We start from the raw sequence: 16955 nt of genomic DNA, 5'->3' as shown, positions 1-16955 counted from the left end.
TCACAATCATTTCCCAAAGGATGTTAGCCACTCAACTTGCCACGCCACTCGATCCTAGCGACAATGCAAAGTTAGATCACTCGAGTGGCACTAGATGACCAATATGCAAACAAGTTTGCCCCTCTTGATAGTACGGCCATCTATCCTAAACCCGGTCATAAACTTCTCTACACACCTATGACCGGTGAAATGAAATGCCCTAGGTTATACCTTTGCCTTGCGCATTCCATTCCATCTCCTCCAACGTCGATGCAACACATGCACCAACACGATCAACAATGATATGATCCACTTCATATCATCACATGATCATATTGGTTCATCGATCTTGACTCTACTTGCTCTTCACCGTTGCCATCATCCATCAGCGCCAAGTCTTGCTCAAGCTTCACCGTCACGCGGTCCATCACTCCAAAGCCTTCGACTTGCCCTTCACGCTTGCAACCGGTCCATCAAGCCAAGTCTTGTCTTGATCTTCTCCACCTTGATCACATGACTCAATGTCATGTCTCATGTGCAATAAGCTCATTCATCATCACATGTGTGAGCTTTGCAACATCTCCAAGCCATTTTCACCTCTATGGCATATGTTGCTCACACACATGTACCTTGTGGACTAATCACCTGTGTATCTCACATAAACACAATTAGTCCACCTAAGTTGTCACGCAATTACCAAAACCAATCAAGGACCTTTCAAGAGTGCACATGTGCTACATGATTTGGCTCCACTTCGCCGCCTCCAACAACGCAGCCGAGTACGAAGCCCTCGTCAACGGCCTACAGATCGCCATCGAACTTGGAGTATGGCATCTTGACGTACAGGGCGATTCATAGCTCATCGTCGATCAAGTGATGAAGGAGTCAAACTGCCATGACCCCAAAATGGAAGCGTACTACAAGTTGGTACGTCGCCTAGAAGACAAGTTCGACGGTCTCGAACTCAACCACATCGCGCGAAAATTCAACGAGGCCATGGACGAACTAGCAAAGATGGCATCGGCATGGGCCCCGGTCCTCCTGAACATCTTCGCTAGAGACCTCCACAAGCCTTCCATCAACTACGCCTCGGCGGCGGAAGAGGGTCCACCGGTCGAGCCCATCGCAGGGCCCGAGGCCCCCTCTATCACCGAGGCCCCCGCGGCCGAGCTCGAGGCCATGGAAGTCAGCGCGGAGCCTCCTGAGGCCAACCAGGGCACGAACTGATGAGTCCCGTTCCTTGATTGCCTTGTTCAAGGAGAGCTTCCTATAGACAGGACCAAAGACCGACAGCTTGCGCGACGAGCCAAAACTTACGTCCTCAGCAACGGCGAGTTGTACAGGCGAAGCCCATCTAGCGTCCTCCAACGATGCATCACCACCGAGGCAGGCCATGCCCTACTTTGGGACTTGCACGTAGGAGCCTGTGGGCACCATGTAGCGCCTTGGACGCTCGTCGGAAATGCCTTCCGCCAAGGGTTCTACTGGCCAACAGCGGTTGCCGATGCCACCAAGCTAGTACGCTCCTATGAGGGATGCTAGTACTATGCGCGGTAGACGCACCTCCTGGCCCAAGCCCTCTAAACCATCCCCATTACATGGCCATTTGCCGTGTGGGGGCTCGACATGGTTGGGCCTCTGCAGAAGGCCCCCAAGGGCTATACCCATTTGCTGGTAGCGATCGATAAGTTCTCCAAGTGGATCAAGGCTCGTCCAATCAATCGAATTAAATCTGAGCAAGTGGTGCTATTCTTCACTGATATCATACATAGGTTCGGGGTTCCAAACACCATCATCACTGACAACGGGACATACTTCACTGACCACATGTTCCTAACATTCTGCGACAACCACCACATCCGTGTGGCCTAGTCGGCCGTAGGACACCCTAGGACAAACGGCCAAGTAGAACGTGCCAACGGCATGATCCTACAAGGCCTCAAGCCAAGAATATACAACCGGTTGAAGAAATTTGGCAAGAAATGGCTTACTGAACTCTCATCGGTCATCTGGAGCCTGAGGAACACTCCAAGCCGAGCCACGGGGTTCACACCATTCTTCCTGGTCTATGGAGCCAAGGCCATCCTCCCCACTGACTTGGAGTATGGTTCCTCGAGGCTACAGGCCTACAACGAGCAAAGCAACCGCAGTGCCCGTGAGGACGCCCTCGACCAACTGGAGGAAGCCCAAGACGTTGCACTGCTACACTCGGCCAAGTACCAGCAAGCCCTACAACGCTATCAAGCCCAGTGCATTCGAAGCCGAGACCTGAAGGTGGGCGACCTGGTGCTGAGACTGAGGCAGAGCAACAAGGGCCGCCACAAGCTGACCCCACCATGGGAAGGGCTATACATCGTCGCCCAAGTGCTAAAGCCTGGGACCTACAAGCTAGCCAACGAGAAGGGCGAAATCCTCACCAACGCTTGGAACATAGAATAGCTTTGTCGCTTCTACCCTTAAATTTCCAAGCATTATATACATTGTTTCTCGAAATATAATAAAGAAGCGTTCTTTAGTTATTCTAATTTTTTGAGAAATCCCCCGAACCTATCGATGGGGGATTAGCATTACGATAACGCTACAAGGGAGACTCGGCTCTGCCTCTATAGAGGTGCCCACTACGGGGCTCAAACAAGACTCAGCTCTGCCTCTACAGAACCGAGCCTCCCTTGGGGGCTAGAAGGCCCCCCTAAGTCCCAGTCACCGTTTTTAGTCGTTTTTCGAAAAAAATTCTACGCCAAACTCTCTCACGTACTCTAACAAATCGATTGTAAAAAACCTAAGGACCGAAAGTATGTCTCAGGGCCAAAAGGCCGGCCGAGCCACGAGACGGCCTACACCTCCGGGCTACGGCAACTCCCTCACCACCTTTTGCCCAAGGGGCAGCTTAGGCTCTGAGGAAGTTTTTTGCAAGTGATATGTTCAGAGACAAGACAGAGGGCAGAGGCTCAGAAATACAATAAAAACGATTAAAAAGCGTACACACACAAGTACTTTAAAAGGCCTCAATGGCCACAAGCGTTATGATACGGTAACATAAGTCCTAATCTATTTACATGACCCCTTTGGCCTAGGTCAGAACTCAGGGTCACCAGCGTCGGCGGTCGGCGCAGGAGGAACCACCTCCTCTTCGAACAGCTTGGCCAGCGCCATGCTAGGGGCCTCAGCCACCTCCACCAGCTTCATGACCTCCTCCTCGGTGTCCTCGTCATCCTCAGCCAAGATGTAACCATCGCTGATGGCCTCGAGGTCGATGCTAGTGTAGTGCAAGGAGACGACGGCCAGGGCACGCTTGACGCCCGTATGCAGCGCCCCCCGGAGCCGCTTGTGGACTCGGCCACTCAATGCGATCAAGCGGCTCCTAAGGGAGTTGCCCGACTCGACCCCCCCGACCTCTAGGGCGTCGCAGGTGGTACGGGTGGCGCTATACAGCACATTGTGCTCCCTGATCTTGGCCTCGAGCACCGCCTGCACTTCAACGGAGGCCTTAGCTACCTGGGAGACCTCCTTCTCCAACCCTATGCCAAGACAAGCGGGATGGGGTTAAGCACAAAATGAAATAAGCCAAACAGGGGTGAAGGCCTATGGGACTCACCCTCGGCTTTCTCTTTTCAGCTTTGGACCTCGACCCGAGAGGCCTCGGCCACCCTGGAAGCCTCCTTCTCTAGCCCTACATCACATTAGGGAGTTAGGGGTTGAACGCAAGAAAAACAAATAAAACAAGGGGTGCGGTTCAATAGGACTCACCCTCGGCCTTTTCCTTCCAGGCCAAGGCCTCGACCCGGGAGGCCTCAGCCACTTTGAGGGTCTTTGCTAGGGCACCTTTCATCAGTAGGTGCATGCCCTGCTCTGCCCCCAGCTGCATAGCAATGGCCTTGGCAGAGATCTCCGCTTGTTTGGCCCAGGACCAGAAGGCGTCCCGCTCGCCGGCCACCTGGGTCAACTCCTCCTCTAGCTCCTTAATCCACGTTGCCAAGGGGATGGCCTGCTCCCAAGCTGTGGCTGCCTTAGCCTTCATATTAGCATAGCAAAGGCGAAGGTCCTCCACCTCCACGCTCTGCGCTAACAGAAGCTCATTGGCATTGGCGAGCAAGTCCTTCTACTGCCAGAGCTAGTCCCAGACGTCCCTCTCCCACCAAAGGAACATCGACTTCCAGAGGGACCAGGCCTCAAGCTCTTGGGTAGGCAGAATAGGGGTCAAGTACTACGAGAAAACTTAGAAAAAGACGACATAGCACCGGGAAAGAAAGCGCGCACCTAGGCAACCCCGGACAGATCGTTAGCCACGATGGACAGTGTTGTCCACAGTGACCGCTCCGCTAGCTGGCGAAATTGCTCGAAGGAGCTCCAACGCCCCCCTCGGTCGTGTCCTCAAGGGTGAACAGAGGCTCCCCCTCAGGGTCGTCCTGGCTCCACCACAAGACATGCGGGTGATCCCACCCATGGGGCTTAGGTTGTACCCGCACGAGGGCCGAGCTTCCCTCGCTTGAAGTTAGAGCTGGCTGCTCCACGGTGCTGGCCGCCTTGGCATCTGCCACCTCCCTCCCCCAGGAAGTATCGTTGGAGGAGATCGAATGGACCTCCACTTTCTGGGCGCTCTCCTGCGATGGCGACATGTCTTGGACTAGGGGCGGTACTAAAGCTTGCCCTGTCTCTGTCTCTGCTTCTTGGGCCACCAGCTTCGTTGCGCCCACGCCGGCCTCCACCACCTCAGTCTTAGTGGTCCCGAGAGATCCGGCCTCCACCACCTTAGCCTTGGTGGTCCTGGATGCCCCGGCCTCTGTCACCTCGGCCTCGGAGGTCCAAGGGGCCTCGGCCTCGCCCTCGGTGGCCTCAGCGACTAAGGGCGCCTTGCCTTCATCTGACTCATGGGCCTCGGCCTCGTGGGACGTAGGTGCCATCTCCCCCTCTCGCTTCATGGCTGCCTCGGTAACCTCTCCTTGGGCGACCGACTCCTTCGGATCGGCCCTCACCGACGCCATGCCACGCTGTATGGCGGCTTGCACCTCCACCACCCATTGGGAGGTGGAGTTGGTGCTCACCTTGAGTGCCTTACATGGTGCCAGGGCGGGCGCTTCTGCCTAACGCTTCCGGCTGAAGGCAAAGCACTCACAAGGTCAGCATACGACCAAGGGATGAGCGGGAGATGCTGCAACTCCACTGACAAAACACTTACCTTGAACGGGGACACAACCACTTCCGCACTGCGTCCCTCATCCTCTACAACAGCGATGGCAGCGGTAGTGGCACGACCTCCATGTCCACCGGTGTCGGTCGGCCCTCGCTGGACTCCGGTGCCCCCTCGACCCTCTACGGAGGTGGTTGCGTCGCCTCCGCTGCCGCCTACTCCACCTCTACTATCGAGCCCACAAGGCTAACGGCATGCTTCCCTAACACCCATGCCTCGAGCGTGTCAGCCTCGGCCCTGGGGCGGGTCATCGCCGGCCCCAAGGCGTCCTCTCCTCCTCCCCCTAGAAACGTCGGGCTGCTCGCCGATGCCCCGGGCACCGTCCCCCTGACGTCAGGGAGATGGTCTAGGGTACCCCACCCCACCTTGCTCTCGTCATCATCGCTCGAGGAATCCGACAACGATGGTGACGGAGATGGCTCCACCTGGAGACCATCGTGCCTCTACTGCCGGCGACGTTTCTCTAGCTCATTGCGCTCAATGTTCTTCCTCTTACGCCTTGCCTCCTTAGTGTCCTTCCACTCCTTGTACGCCTCGGCATGCGCCCTATTCATCGCCCACCGCTCTGCGTCCTTAGGAATGGGCAGTAGGGAGGCTCGTACATCCCTCATCCCCTGCAGGAATGGCAAACACAAATAAGGCAATAGGAAAGTGCAAGGAGCAAGGAGGCCTTGGGGGCAGCAGCGGCGCGTGACTCACCAGAGAGATGTACCCCCCCATCGGGCGCATTAGGAATGGGGACAGACCACTGCTCCTTAGCCACTCCTCCACCATCTCTCTCACCTGACGTAGAATCTCCTCATCGGAGAGGGCAACGGCGGACAACCAGACGCCATCGATCGGCTCGTCCGGTGTCATCTCGAACAGGCGCTGCCACCGAGCCATTAGCGGTAGCACCCTCTGGCGATGGAAGGCCGCCATGACCACAGCTGCCATAAGGCCGCGGCTATGTAGCCTCTCCAGCACCTCCAGAAGCGGCCATAGCTTGGGCTGATCAGCCGTCAGTACATCGTACCTCCACTTCTCTGGCTGGCTCTCCATGACCCGCCCAGTATAGGGGGGAAGTCCGCTATCGTCATTGTGGAGGTAGAACCAGCTGTTGTACCAGCGACGGTTGGACGACGTGAGCTGGGCTGGGATGTAGAGGAGCTACCGGTCTTGGCGCACTTGGAGAGTGCAACCGCCAGCTGTAACACCCTAAAATTTGCCTCTTTTGAAATAGAGTTAAAATGATTTAAGTTGGAATGTTTGTGCACATGAAATATAGGAAATAAAATTTTTCATTAATTTAAAATTCAACATAAGGTAGTAACATGTGTGAGCATACATGCTGTTGCATCTTATTTATTGTGATGGATGGTGTTGATCCAAAACTCCAAAGTAAATTGAAATATTTTTGAAAAGAGTTGGAAAATGGCTTTGAAATAAAAGAAAGAAAAGAAAAGGAAATTAGGAAATAAAAGAATATAAAAAGTTGTATAAATTATTTTTGAAAACTTACTAAAATTTTCTCACTTTTATTGGAATTGGAGAGTATGTTCAAACTCTATTTGAATTAGCATTTGGTTCACATTTGAAATTGTTTTGAATTAAGAAAGGAAATAGAATTTAGAAATAGAAAAGGGATTTCGAAAAAAAAAAGAAAGAAAGATGAAAACCTCCCCTCTCATTTGGCTCGAAGGCCCACCCTTCTTTTCCCCTTCGGCCCAGCAGTTTCTCCCTTTCTCTCCTCCACTTGGCCTGCTAGCCTGCTGATCAGCCCAGGCGCACTCCTTTCCTCCCTCCCGCACCGGCCTTCTCCCTCTTCCCCGCGCCCGGCCTGCTCCGCACCGGCCCGCTGCTCGGCCTGCCCCGCGCGCCGCTCACATGCGCAAGGCTGCGGCCTGCTTGCCTTCACCCGCAACCGTTTCTCCTTCTCCCTCTCACTGCTCTGCTCGGCCCGCTCCACGTCAGCCGCCCGAACGCGCTCGGCCTTCAATGCCACGCCCGCACGAGCCATCCGCTCCCTCTCGCTATGACCTGGCCCCACTTGTCAGCGCGCACCCGCACGCGTCGCGCTTATCTTCTCCCCGCTGCCCGCTGGTCCCGCCCGTCAGCCGGCCACGGTCCCTTCTTCCCTTTCCTTTTCTTCCCCCGCTCTTTCCATCCTTTGCCCGGCGATGGCGCTGCTATGTTCGGCAAGCCGCCGCTCCCGTGCCTACAAGGAAAGCGCCCCATCTCACCGCGCGCCCTACTCCCCTTCCTTCTTCGCCACACCCCGTCTGGACTATAAAGCCCCGATCCGAGCCCCCATCTTCTCTTGTTCCCGGCCGCGCTCGAGCCTAGTCGTAACCGCCGCCAGCGAACTCCCCCTCCCCGAGCCCTAGCCCCATCGCCGACGAGTCCCGAGGATCCGCCGTACTCGCCCACGCCCGTAGGTACCTCCACTTCGTGATTTTGGCCTCGTTTTCCTCGGATTCCACCTCAACCGCGCTCTCTCTCTCTCTCCAGTTCGCGGCCGCCATCGACGACCCACTTCGGAGCTCTCCCGAACGCCGCAACCACCTCTAGAAGCCTCACGGTGAGCTCCTCCGTCTTCCTGTGCCTTCCTTTCGCTCGCTAGAACGCCGCATCCGCAAGTGCCCGACGCCGCCAGCCATGGCGCCCTCGCCGGAGACAAGCTGCAGCCGCCGGTATCACCCGCACGTGCCCTATGCCATCGGATCTTCGGTGAACGGCCAAGATTAGATCACTGGGTCGGATTAAATGACCGGTCCACCGTAGACCACGGACTCGGTCCACGGCGCCCTGTCACCGCGTCCACCACGCCATGTGGTGAACCGCACCACTCACGCAGCGCCACGTGGCTGCACAGTCAGCAGCCACGAGTCAACCCCCAGTCAACCGTGCACATTTTGTAGATTAGCCCCTAGAGTTTCAAGAAAATAACCCGCAGTCCGTAGCAGTTCAAAATAATTTCTTTTAAGCCCTATTTTTATTCGGTTAGGCCCCTGTATTTTCCAGGATTGGTGTGCCCAGTCCAAAATACATTTAAATTCAGATTTTTAGTTGTTTTAATTCAAATTTGAGTTCAAATATTCACAGAAATGACACTGGATCTTATTTCATGCGTAACTGTTGCGTTTGAAGTCCGATTTGACCTGTTCGAATTGCGTTAGGACCGTATTTACGTTATCTACGTGTTTATACTACTGTTAGGCATGTTTTCAACACTTGAAATTCATGAGTAGATTTAATCTATTATTTAATTAAAGTAAAACTTATTTAAATCATAACTTATTTATTTAAACTCCGAAAAAGTCCGTTCAAGTTGCGTTTGTTTCGTAACGATGAGATCTACATATTAGTAATGATGTTTACTACATTACTATTTCATAAAAATCATAGTTTAAATCATATCTTGATTAAAGATTATGCAACTAGGTTTTATACATAAAATATGATTTGTTTTACTTTTGTTTTATAATTTAAATCTAAAGTTGACTTAATATAATCTATATTATTTATAAAATATCTTTTGTATATGAATTCATATAGTTAACATAAATAAAGCCTATAGCTTATTTTCCACGTATTAAGCAAATCTCTCGGTAGTCATAACTTTTCAACCGTAGCTTCGATTAGCGTGCTTCTCGCGACTGTGTGTTCATAGTGATACGTAGAATCGTATATCAATCTCTTTTACTTATTTTTCTACGATTGGTGTACTGTTCTAATATAGATGCAATTGTATGCTATGCATGTATGTGTATGGATGTTTGTGTGGTGTTCTACGATTGTCCAGTCGGTGAGATACACGTGGTGATCTAGAAGAAGAAGAAGGATATTAAAGATTAAAGCTTACCGAAGGATCGGTGTGTAAGGCAAGTATAGCATGGGATTATCCTTGTTACCTATTCACATTTAAACACTTAATTCATATTGCATGTTTCTACCTTGGCAACTATAGTAAATTCCCTAGCTAATTGATATCCTGGATTCCTTGACACCTTTGGGTAATTGCATTGGGATAGTTTTGCTAGTGCTTAACTAAACCATGATCTTGTAACTTGACTAATGGTATATGCAATAAACATTAAAACATGACTTTTTAGTAACATGGACACAGGGGGCTGAAGTGTTTATATGCTTCAGATTCCTCTCCCTAAGGACTTATCTGTAAGCGATCATCCGGGACTTACAGTACAGCTGTGAGGGCCATATGGCTCTGGCTTTAGCTCAGTATGAGGATCTTTTCTAGCTTATTAGTGGTTACCTTTTAGGCGCGGGGTATGTTTCCTTTGCTGCTGGGAAGTGTGTACCGTGCTGCGATGCCCACGCATGCCACTCCTAGAGATGGGCCACATACGCCTGGCGGCCCTAACATGTTAGACGAATTCTTTGGAAGGCTTCATAGTGAACCCTGCCGACCTTCCTTGGAAGTGGGTCAAGAGAATAGCTACCTCGGGCGAAAGGGTAAATCACAACTCACAGTGAACATGTACAAACTCTGCAGAGTATAAAACTGTTATAACAGCCGTGCTCATAGACACGAGCGGCCTTGGACCCTTATGGAATAGAGATGATCACTAATGGATGATGATGCTAATAATTAATCGTTTATGCTATACATTATTCATGTTTACCTGATCATGTGTTTATGGGAATGATAAATTCTTTGCCACTCAATTGCTTAAAAAGATGATCTATTAAAGCTAATCGCAGTTAAACCAGTGTCAGCCTTTTTGAGCCTCATGAACCCCATGATATAATTGTTAAGTACGACATGTACTTATGCTTGCTTTATTTTTCTATACATTGGATAAAAATCCCGAATGGGTACCAGATTACTGGTTTGGAGGAGTTAGGCTTGTGGTCAACCAGTCAGTCGTCCCTGTGAATTTGGAGTCTTCGCTAGAAGATCGGAGTCAACTTTCCGCTGTCTTTACTCTAAGGGTACTTTTCTTTTACTAATACGTTATGTAATAAGTATTGTCTTTTGATATTACCCTGATTTATGGCTATATGTGAGATTTGACTTCCTAGGCTCACATATAGTGTGTATCTGGTTTTGTCTTTAAAACTGGGTGCTACAAAGTGGTATCAGAGCAATGCTGACTGTAGGACGTAAGCCTAGATAGAACTGGACGTTTTAGCATGCTTTTATCTTGCTTAGTTCTTGTTTTCTCTCCAACCTTGTTATTTGCTAAAATTTATGCTCACTTCAGCCTCTATCTGTTATGAAAACTTTGTCTCTATTCTCAATCCTCTATCCTTGTCTATATAGATGGATCGTAATAAGGAGACCACTGGTATCAAAGGTTAGGAGGACCAAGCTATGTTGTCCTTGACTACGTTCAACAAGGAGAAGCTTGTAGCTGTGCAACAACAAGCACCAGAAGGAATGACTCAACCTAGGAGTTTTCAACAGTGCTTGCCACAAGGTCAAATCAACATACCAAAGGGACCAGTGAAGATACAAGTAATAGAAGCTTGGAAGAATATGAAGTCTAATGAAGATATTGGAAGAATGGCACATGAATGCCAGGATCAACCACAGCAGAAGCAGGAACAGAAGGTCCAGAAGAAATAGGAGCAAGGAAGTAAAGCAAAGAGAAACTACATCCAAGGAAGATTGAATAATGTGGATATGACTACCGCTCATGGAGCAAAGGAGGTTGTGTATGGTTTCATTTCAGTAAACTCAGCTTCCGCCATAGTGCTGTTTGACCCCAGAGCTTCACATTCATTTATCTCTAGTACATACGTAAAGGAACATAAGATAACTATGCTTCCAATGAGGAGACCAGTGATAGTTAAGACCCCAGAAGGAGAAATGAAGGCAAACCACATATGCCCAAGAGTTAGTCTTAACATCAAAGGAGTAAAATTTGAAGCAAACCTCATTGTATTAGAGTTAGTAGACATTGATGTCATTCTTAGAATAGGATGGCTATCTGCTTGTAAAGGAGTGATCAAGTATGCCCAGCGTTCAGTGCTTCTAACAACACCATCAGGAGAAAGAATTGAGTACAAAGGTATACAGCATGTACCTGAGGACAATGTGGATAAGAAGAGAAAGGAGATCTCACCAGAGTCAGAATTGGAAAGCAATCAACATTCGAGTTCTATTGCATTGTCACATCCAGCTCCAATCCCTAGTCAGTTAAACTCATGCTCTAAAGAATTAGAAGTTTCTCAAGCTAAGATTACTCCAGTCTTTCCACATGAGGTATGCATAGATGGGTGGACAATCACCTACACGGAGTTTCAACCCCGAAAGATCAAGCAAGCTAAAAAACGGTCTAGTCAAACAAAGATGAACTTACAGAATCAACAAGCTGACAATACTCTAAGCAACAATTCTGTGGAGTATGACATCACTAAAGATCCAGCTAAGAGAAAGTGTTATCATTGCCAACAGGAAGGACATTATGTTAAATCTTGCCCACAGAAGAATCAACAATTATGCCATGGAGGTAGCCAGAGTTAGGTCAATACAGGACTACCACCAGCAAGTGATGGTGACACACAATACAAGAAAAGCCCATGATGAAATTGATGTAGTGGATGATGTGTCACTCCCATGCGAGAGATGTCCCTGTAATCATGCCATTTTTAAGAAATAGGAGTTGTACCCCTTATGTAATAAAAACGATAGTATCGCAAGTGAGTCAATGAATGAGTTATGCATTTTTAAGTGCTTTGTCGAATTGTCATTATGTTTATGCTTGTTTTGCATCTTTGTAATGATTGTAATGATTTTGTTGGGTGTTCCCACAATTTCATTTAGTTTATAGGTTTAAGGTATAAGGATTAATGAAATAAATAGTTGGGTTATCGTTCTTCTATCTTTACTATCCTGTCTTCAGAGCTGCCTGTCTTTATTGGTTCATATCTCTAATTTTGGACGATCAAAAATCCTGAAGAAATCCTAAACAACAGTAGACTTCAATCACAAGAGGATGCAAGCTATACTTTGGTGTCCCCTAGTTGTCTCATCTTAAGGGGGGTAGCCAAGTTGAGGAATTGCAAAATGAAGTATCACACGTTCGAGTTTGCACAACGGAAATCAGAGTGCGCAGCGGAAGCATGGTGGTACTCAATGATGTAAGAGAGAACTCAGAGTTTCAATGAGTTTTGGTTAGAAGTCCAAGAAAGGTCTATCCAAGAGCAGCAAGATGTTGATAAAGTTACCAGAGAAGCTTTTAAGTTAGTTTGGATCAAGAGACTTTAGCCAAGTGTTTGAAGGAGTCCAAGAGGTCAAAGTAAAACCTAAGTATTAGCTTGATAGATCAGGACGAGAGCTTTGTATCTACAATAATGCATCTTGTGAAGGTGTAGGATGTGTCCTTATAAGCGTGAGTGGAACTAACCTATTATCTGGAGTTATCCATTGCGATGCATGGAAGTACCATCTTCTTGAAAGTAAAAGTAATATCTAGGAGGATCACAAGAATATATAGGATACCTTCACCAAGTTAGTCTTTAGCTTGTGATAACCTCGTTCGAATGAGATTGATTAGGACTTGGCAAAGTGCTATCACTTCAAGAAGCGAAGTCATGACCAATACCCTTAGCAACGGAGAATTGTGCTAAGAAGGTTCGAGTGACACTAAGGATTAAGAGTTGTATTCCCAGTTCGAGCAACTTCATCAAGATCATTAATGTCTTAGAGATTGATGGTAGATCATCTTTTGGACCAAGAAGATAAGGAAGCTTTGTTGGATGGTGAACCTATGAGAAAATAGAATTATGGCCTAGTGATTAGGATTACCGGAGAGTTGTTCAAGGTGCCTGTTAAAATCTTGGAATCAGTTTGGCAAATTACTTAGAGTAAGGTCAACAGGTATGCAAAGTAAAGTGGATCTTTATCAAGACGATGGAACTGCACGAGAAAGTAAAGAAGAATCCAAGGATGGACTATTCCCATCTCTTAGTCGACGTATTCCGAATCTCGAGGACGAGATTCATCTTAAGGGGGGTAGAATTGTAACACCCTAAAAATTGCCTCTTTTGAAATAGAGTTAAAATGATTTAAGTTGGAATGTTTGTGCACATGAAATATAGGAAATAAAATGTTTCATTAATTTAAAATTCAACATAAGGTAGTAACATGTGTGAGCATACATGCTGTTGCATCTTATTTATTGTGATGGATGGTGTTGATCCAAAACTCCAAAGTAAATTGAAATATTTTTGAAAAGAGTTGGAAAATGGCTTTGAAATAAAAGAAAGAAAAGAAAAGGAAATTAGGAAATAAAAGAATATAAAAAGTTGTATAAATTATTTTTGAAAACTTACTAAAATTTTCTCACTTTTATTGGAATTGGAGAGTATGTTCAAACTCTATTTGAATTAGCATTTGGTTCACATTTGAAATTGTTTTGAATTAAGAAAGGAAATAGAATTTAGAAATAGAAAAGGGATTTTGAAAAAAAAAAGAAAGAAAGATGAAAACCTCCCCTCTCTCATTTGGCCCGAAGGCCCACCCTTCTTTTCCCCTTCGGCCTAGCAGTTTCTCCCTTTCTCTCCTCCACTTGGCCTGCTAGCCTGCTGATCGGCCCAGGCGCACTCCTTTCCTCCCTCCCGCACCGGCCTTCTCCCTCTTCCCCGCGCCCAGCCTGCTCCGCACCGGCCCGCTGCTCGGCCTGCCCCGCGCGCCGCTCGCACGCGCAAGGCTGCGGCCCGCTTGCCTTCACCCGTAACCATTTCTCCTTCTCCCTCTCACTGCTCTGCTCGGCCCGCTCCGCGTCAGCCGCCCGAACGCGCTCGGCCTTCAATGCCACGCCCGCACGAGCCATCCGCTCCCTCTCGCTATGACCTGGCCCCACTTGTCAGCGCGCACCCGCACGCGTCGCGCTTCTCTTCTCCCCGCTGCCCGCTGGTCCCGCCCATCAGCCGGCCATGGTCCCTTCTTCCCTTTCCTTTTCTTCCCCCGCTCTTTCCATCCTTTGCCTGGCGATGGCGCTGCTATGTTCGGCAAGCCGCCGCTCCCGTGCCTACAAGGAAAGCGCCCCATCTCACCGCGCGCCCTGCTCCCCTTCCTTCTTCGCCGCACCCCGTCTGGACTATAAAGCCCCGAGCCAAGCCCCCATCTTCTCCCATTCCTGGCCGCGCTTGAGCCCAGTCGCAACCGCCGCCAGCGAACTCCCCCTCCCCGAGCCCTAGCCCCGTCGCCGACGAGTCCTGAGGATCCGCCGTACTCACCCGTGCCCGTAGGTACCTCCACTTCGTGATTTTGGCCTCATTTTCCTCAGATTCCACCTCAACCACGCTCTCTCTCTCTCCAGTTCATGGCCGCCGTCGACGACCCGCTTCGGAGCTCTCCCGGATGCCGCAACCACCTCCAGAAGCCTCACGGTGAGCTCCTCTGTCTTCCTGTGCCTTCCTTTCGCTGCTTCGTGCGCTAGAATGCCGCATCCGCAAGCGCCCGACACCGCCGGCCATGGCGCCCTCGCCGGAGACGAGGTGCAGCCGCCGGTATCACCCGCACGCGCCCTGCGCCGTCGGATCTTCGGTGAACGGCCAAGATTAGATCACTGGGTCGGATTAAATGACCAGTCCACCGTAGACCACGGACTCGGTCCACGGCGCCCTGTCACCGTGTCCACCACGCCATGTGGTGAACCGCACCACTCACGCAGCACCACGTGGCTGCACAGTCAGCAGCCATGAGTCAACCCCCAGTCAACCGTGCACGTTTTGTAGATTAGCCCCTGGAGTTTCAAGAAAATAACCCGCAGTCCGTAGCAGTTCAAAATAATTTCTTTTAAGCCCTATTTTTATTCGGTTAGGCCCCTGTATTTTCTAGGATTGGTGTGCCCAGTCCAAAATACATTTAAATTCAGATTTTTAGTTGTTTTAATTCAAATTTGAGTTCAAATATTCACAGAAATGACACTAGATCTTATTTCATGCGTAACTTTTGCGTTTGAAGTCCGATTTGACCCGTTCGAATTGCGTTAGGACCGTATTTACATTATCTACGTGTTTATACTACTGTTAGGCATGTTTTCAACACTTGAAATTCATGAGTAGATTTAATCTATTATTTAATTAAAGTAAAACTTGTTTAAATCATAACTTATTTATTTAAACTCCGAAAAAGTCCGTTCAAGTTGCGTTTGTTTCGTAACGATGAGATCTACGTATTAGTAATGATGTTTACTACATTACTATTTCATAAAAATCATAGTTTAAATCATATCTTGATTAAAGATTATGCAACTAGGTTTTATACATAAAATATGATTTGTTTTACTTTTGTTTTATAATTTAAATCTAAAGTTGACTTAATATAATCTATATTATTTATAAAATATCTTTTGTATATGAATTCATATAGTTAACATAAATAAAGCCTATAGTTTATTTTCCACGTATTAAGCAAATCTCTCGGTAGTCGTAACTTTTCAACCGTAGCTTCGATTAGCGTGCTTCTCGCGACTATGTGTTCATAGTGATACGTAGAATCGTATATCAATCTCTTTTACTTATTTTTCTATGATTGGTGTATTGTTCTGATATAGATGCAATTGTATGCTATGCATGTATGTGTATGGATGTTTGTGTGGTGTTCTACGATTGTCCAGTCGGTGAGATACACGTGGTGATCTAGAAGAAGAAGAAGGACATTAAAGATTAAAGCTTACCGAAGGATCGATGTGTAAGGCAAGTATAGCATGGGATTATCCTTGTTACCTATTCACATTTAAACACTTAATTCATATTGCATGAGTCTACCTTGGCAACTGTAGTAAATTCCCTAGCTAATTGATATCCTGGATTCCTTGACACCTTTGGGTAATTGCATTGGGATAGTTTTGCTAGTGCTTAACTAAACCATGATCTTGTAACTTGACTAATGGTATATGCAATAAACATTAAAACATGACTTTTTAGTAACATGGACACAGGGGGCTGAAGTGTTTATATGCTTCAGATTCCTCTCCCTAAGGACTTATCTGTAAGCGATCATCTGGGACTTACAGTACAGCTGTGAGGGCCATATGGCTCTGGCTTTAGCTTAGTATGAGGATCTTTTCTAGCTTGTTAGTGGTTACCTTTTAGGCGCGGGGTATGTTTCCTTTGCTGCTGGGAAGTGTGTACCGTGCTGCGATGCCCACGCATGCCACTCCTAGAGATGGGCCACATACGCCTGGCGGCCCTAACATGTTAGATGAATTCTTTGAAAGGCTTCATAGTGAACCCTGCCGATCTTCCTTGGAAGTGGGTCAAGAGAATAGCTACCTCGGGCGAAAGGGTAAATCACAACTCACAGTGAACGTGTACAAACTCTGCAGAGTATAAAACTGTTATAACAGCCGTGCTCACAGACACGAGCAGCCTTGGACCCTTATGGAATAGAGATGATCACTAATGGATGATGATGCTAATAATTAATCGTTTATGCTATACATTATTCATGTTTACCTGATCATGTGTTTATGGGAATGATAAATTCTTTGCCACTCAATTGCTTAAAAAGATGATCTATTAAAGCTAATCGCAGTTAAACCAGTGTCAGCCTTTTTGAGCCTCATGAACCCCATGATATAATTGTTAAGTACGACATGTACTTACGCTTGCTTTATTTTTCTATACATTGGATAAAAATCCCGGATGGGTACCAGATTGCTGGTTTGGAGGAGTTAGGCTTGTGGTCAACCAGTCAGTCATCCCTGTGAATTTGGAGTCTTCGCTAGAAGATCGGAGTCAACTTTCCACTGTCTTTACTCTGAGGGTACTTTTCTTTTACTAATACGTTATGTAATAAGTATTGTCTTTTGATATTACCCTGATTTGT

General features: G+C 47.9%; 1 protein-coding gene across 1 annotated transcript; it reads right to left on the bottom strand.

Moving 5' to 3' along the window:
* Window positions 1–1812: 1812 nt before the first annotated feature.
* On the bottom strand, window positions 1813–4961 carry LOC136515622 (uncharacterized). Its single transcript, XM_066509157.1, has 4 exons — window positions 4440–4961; window positions 3727–4036; window positions 3169–3497; window positions 1813–1908 (listed from the first exon to the last, which is right to left on the bottom strand). Exons 1-4 carry the CDS (start codon window positions 4959–4961, stop codon window positions 1813–1815), a joined length of 1257 nt encoding a protein of 418 aa, XP_066365254.1.
* Window positions 4962–16955: the final 11994 nt, after the last annotated feature.

This window comes from Miscanthus floridulus, chromosome 17, assembly GCF_019320115.1.
Source record: "Miscanthus floridulus cultivar M001 chromosome 17, ASM1932011v1, whole genome shotgun sequence".
In the NCBI taxonomy this organism is placed as follows: domain Eukaryota; kingdom Viridiplantae; phylum Streptophyta; class Magnoliopsida; order Poales; family Poaceae; genus Miscanthus; species Miscanthus floridulus.
This window is presented reverse-complemented; position numbering and strand designations above follow the sequence as displayed.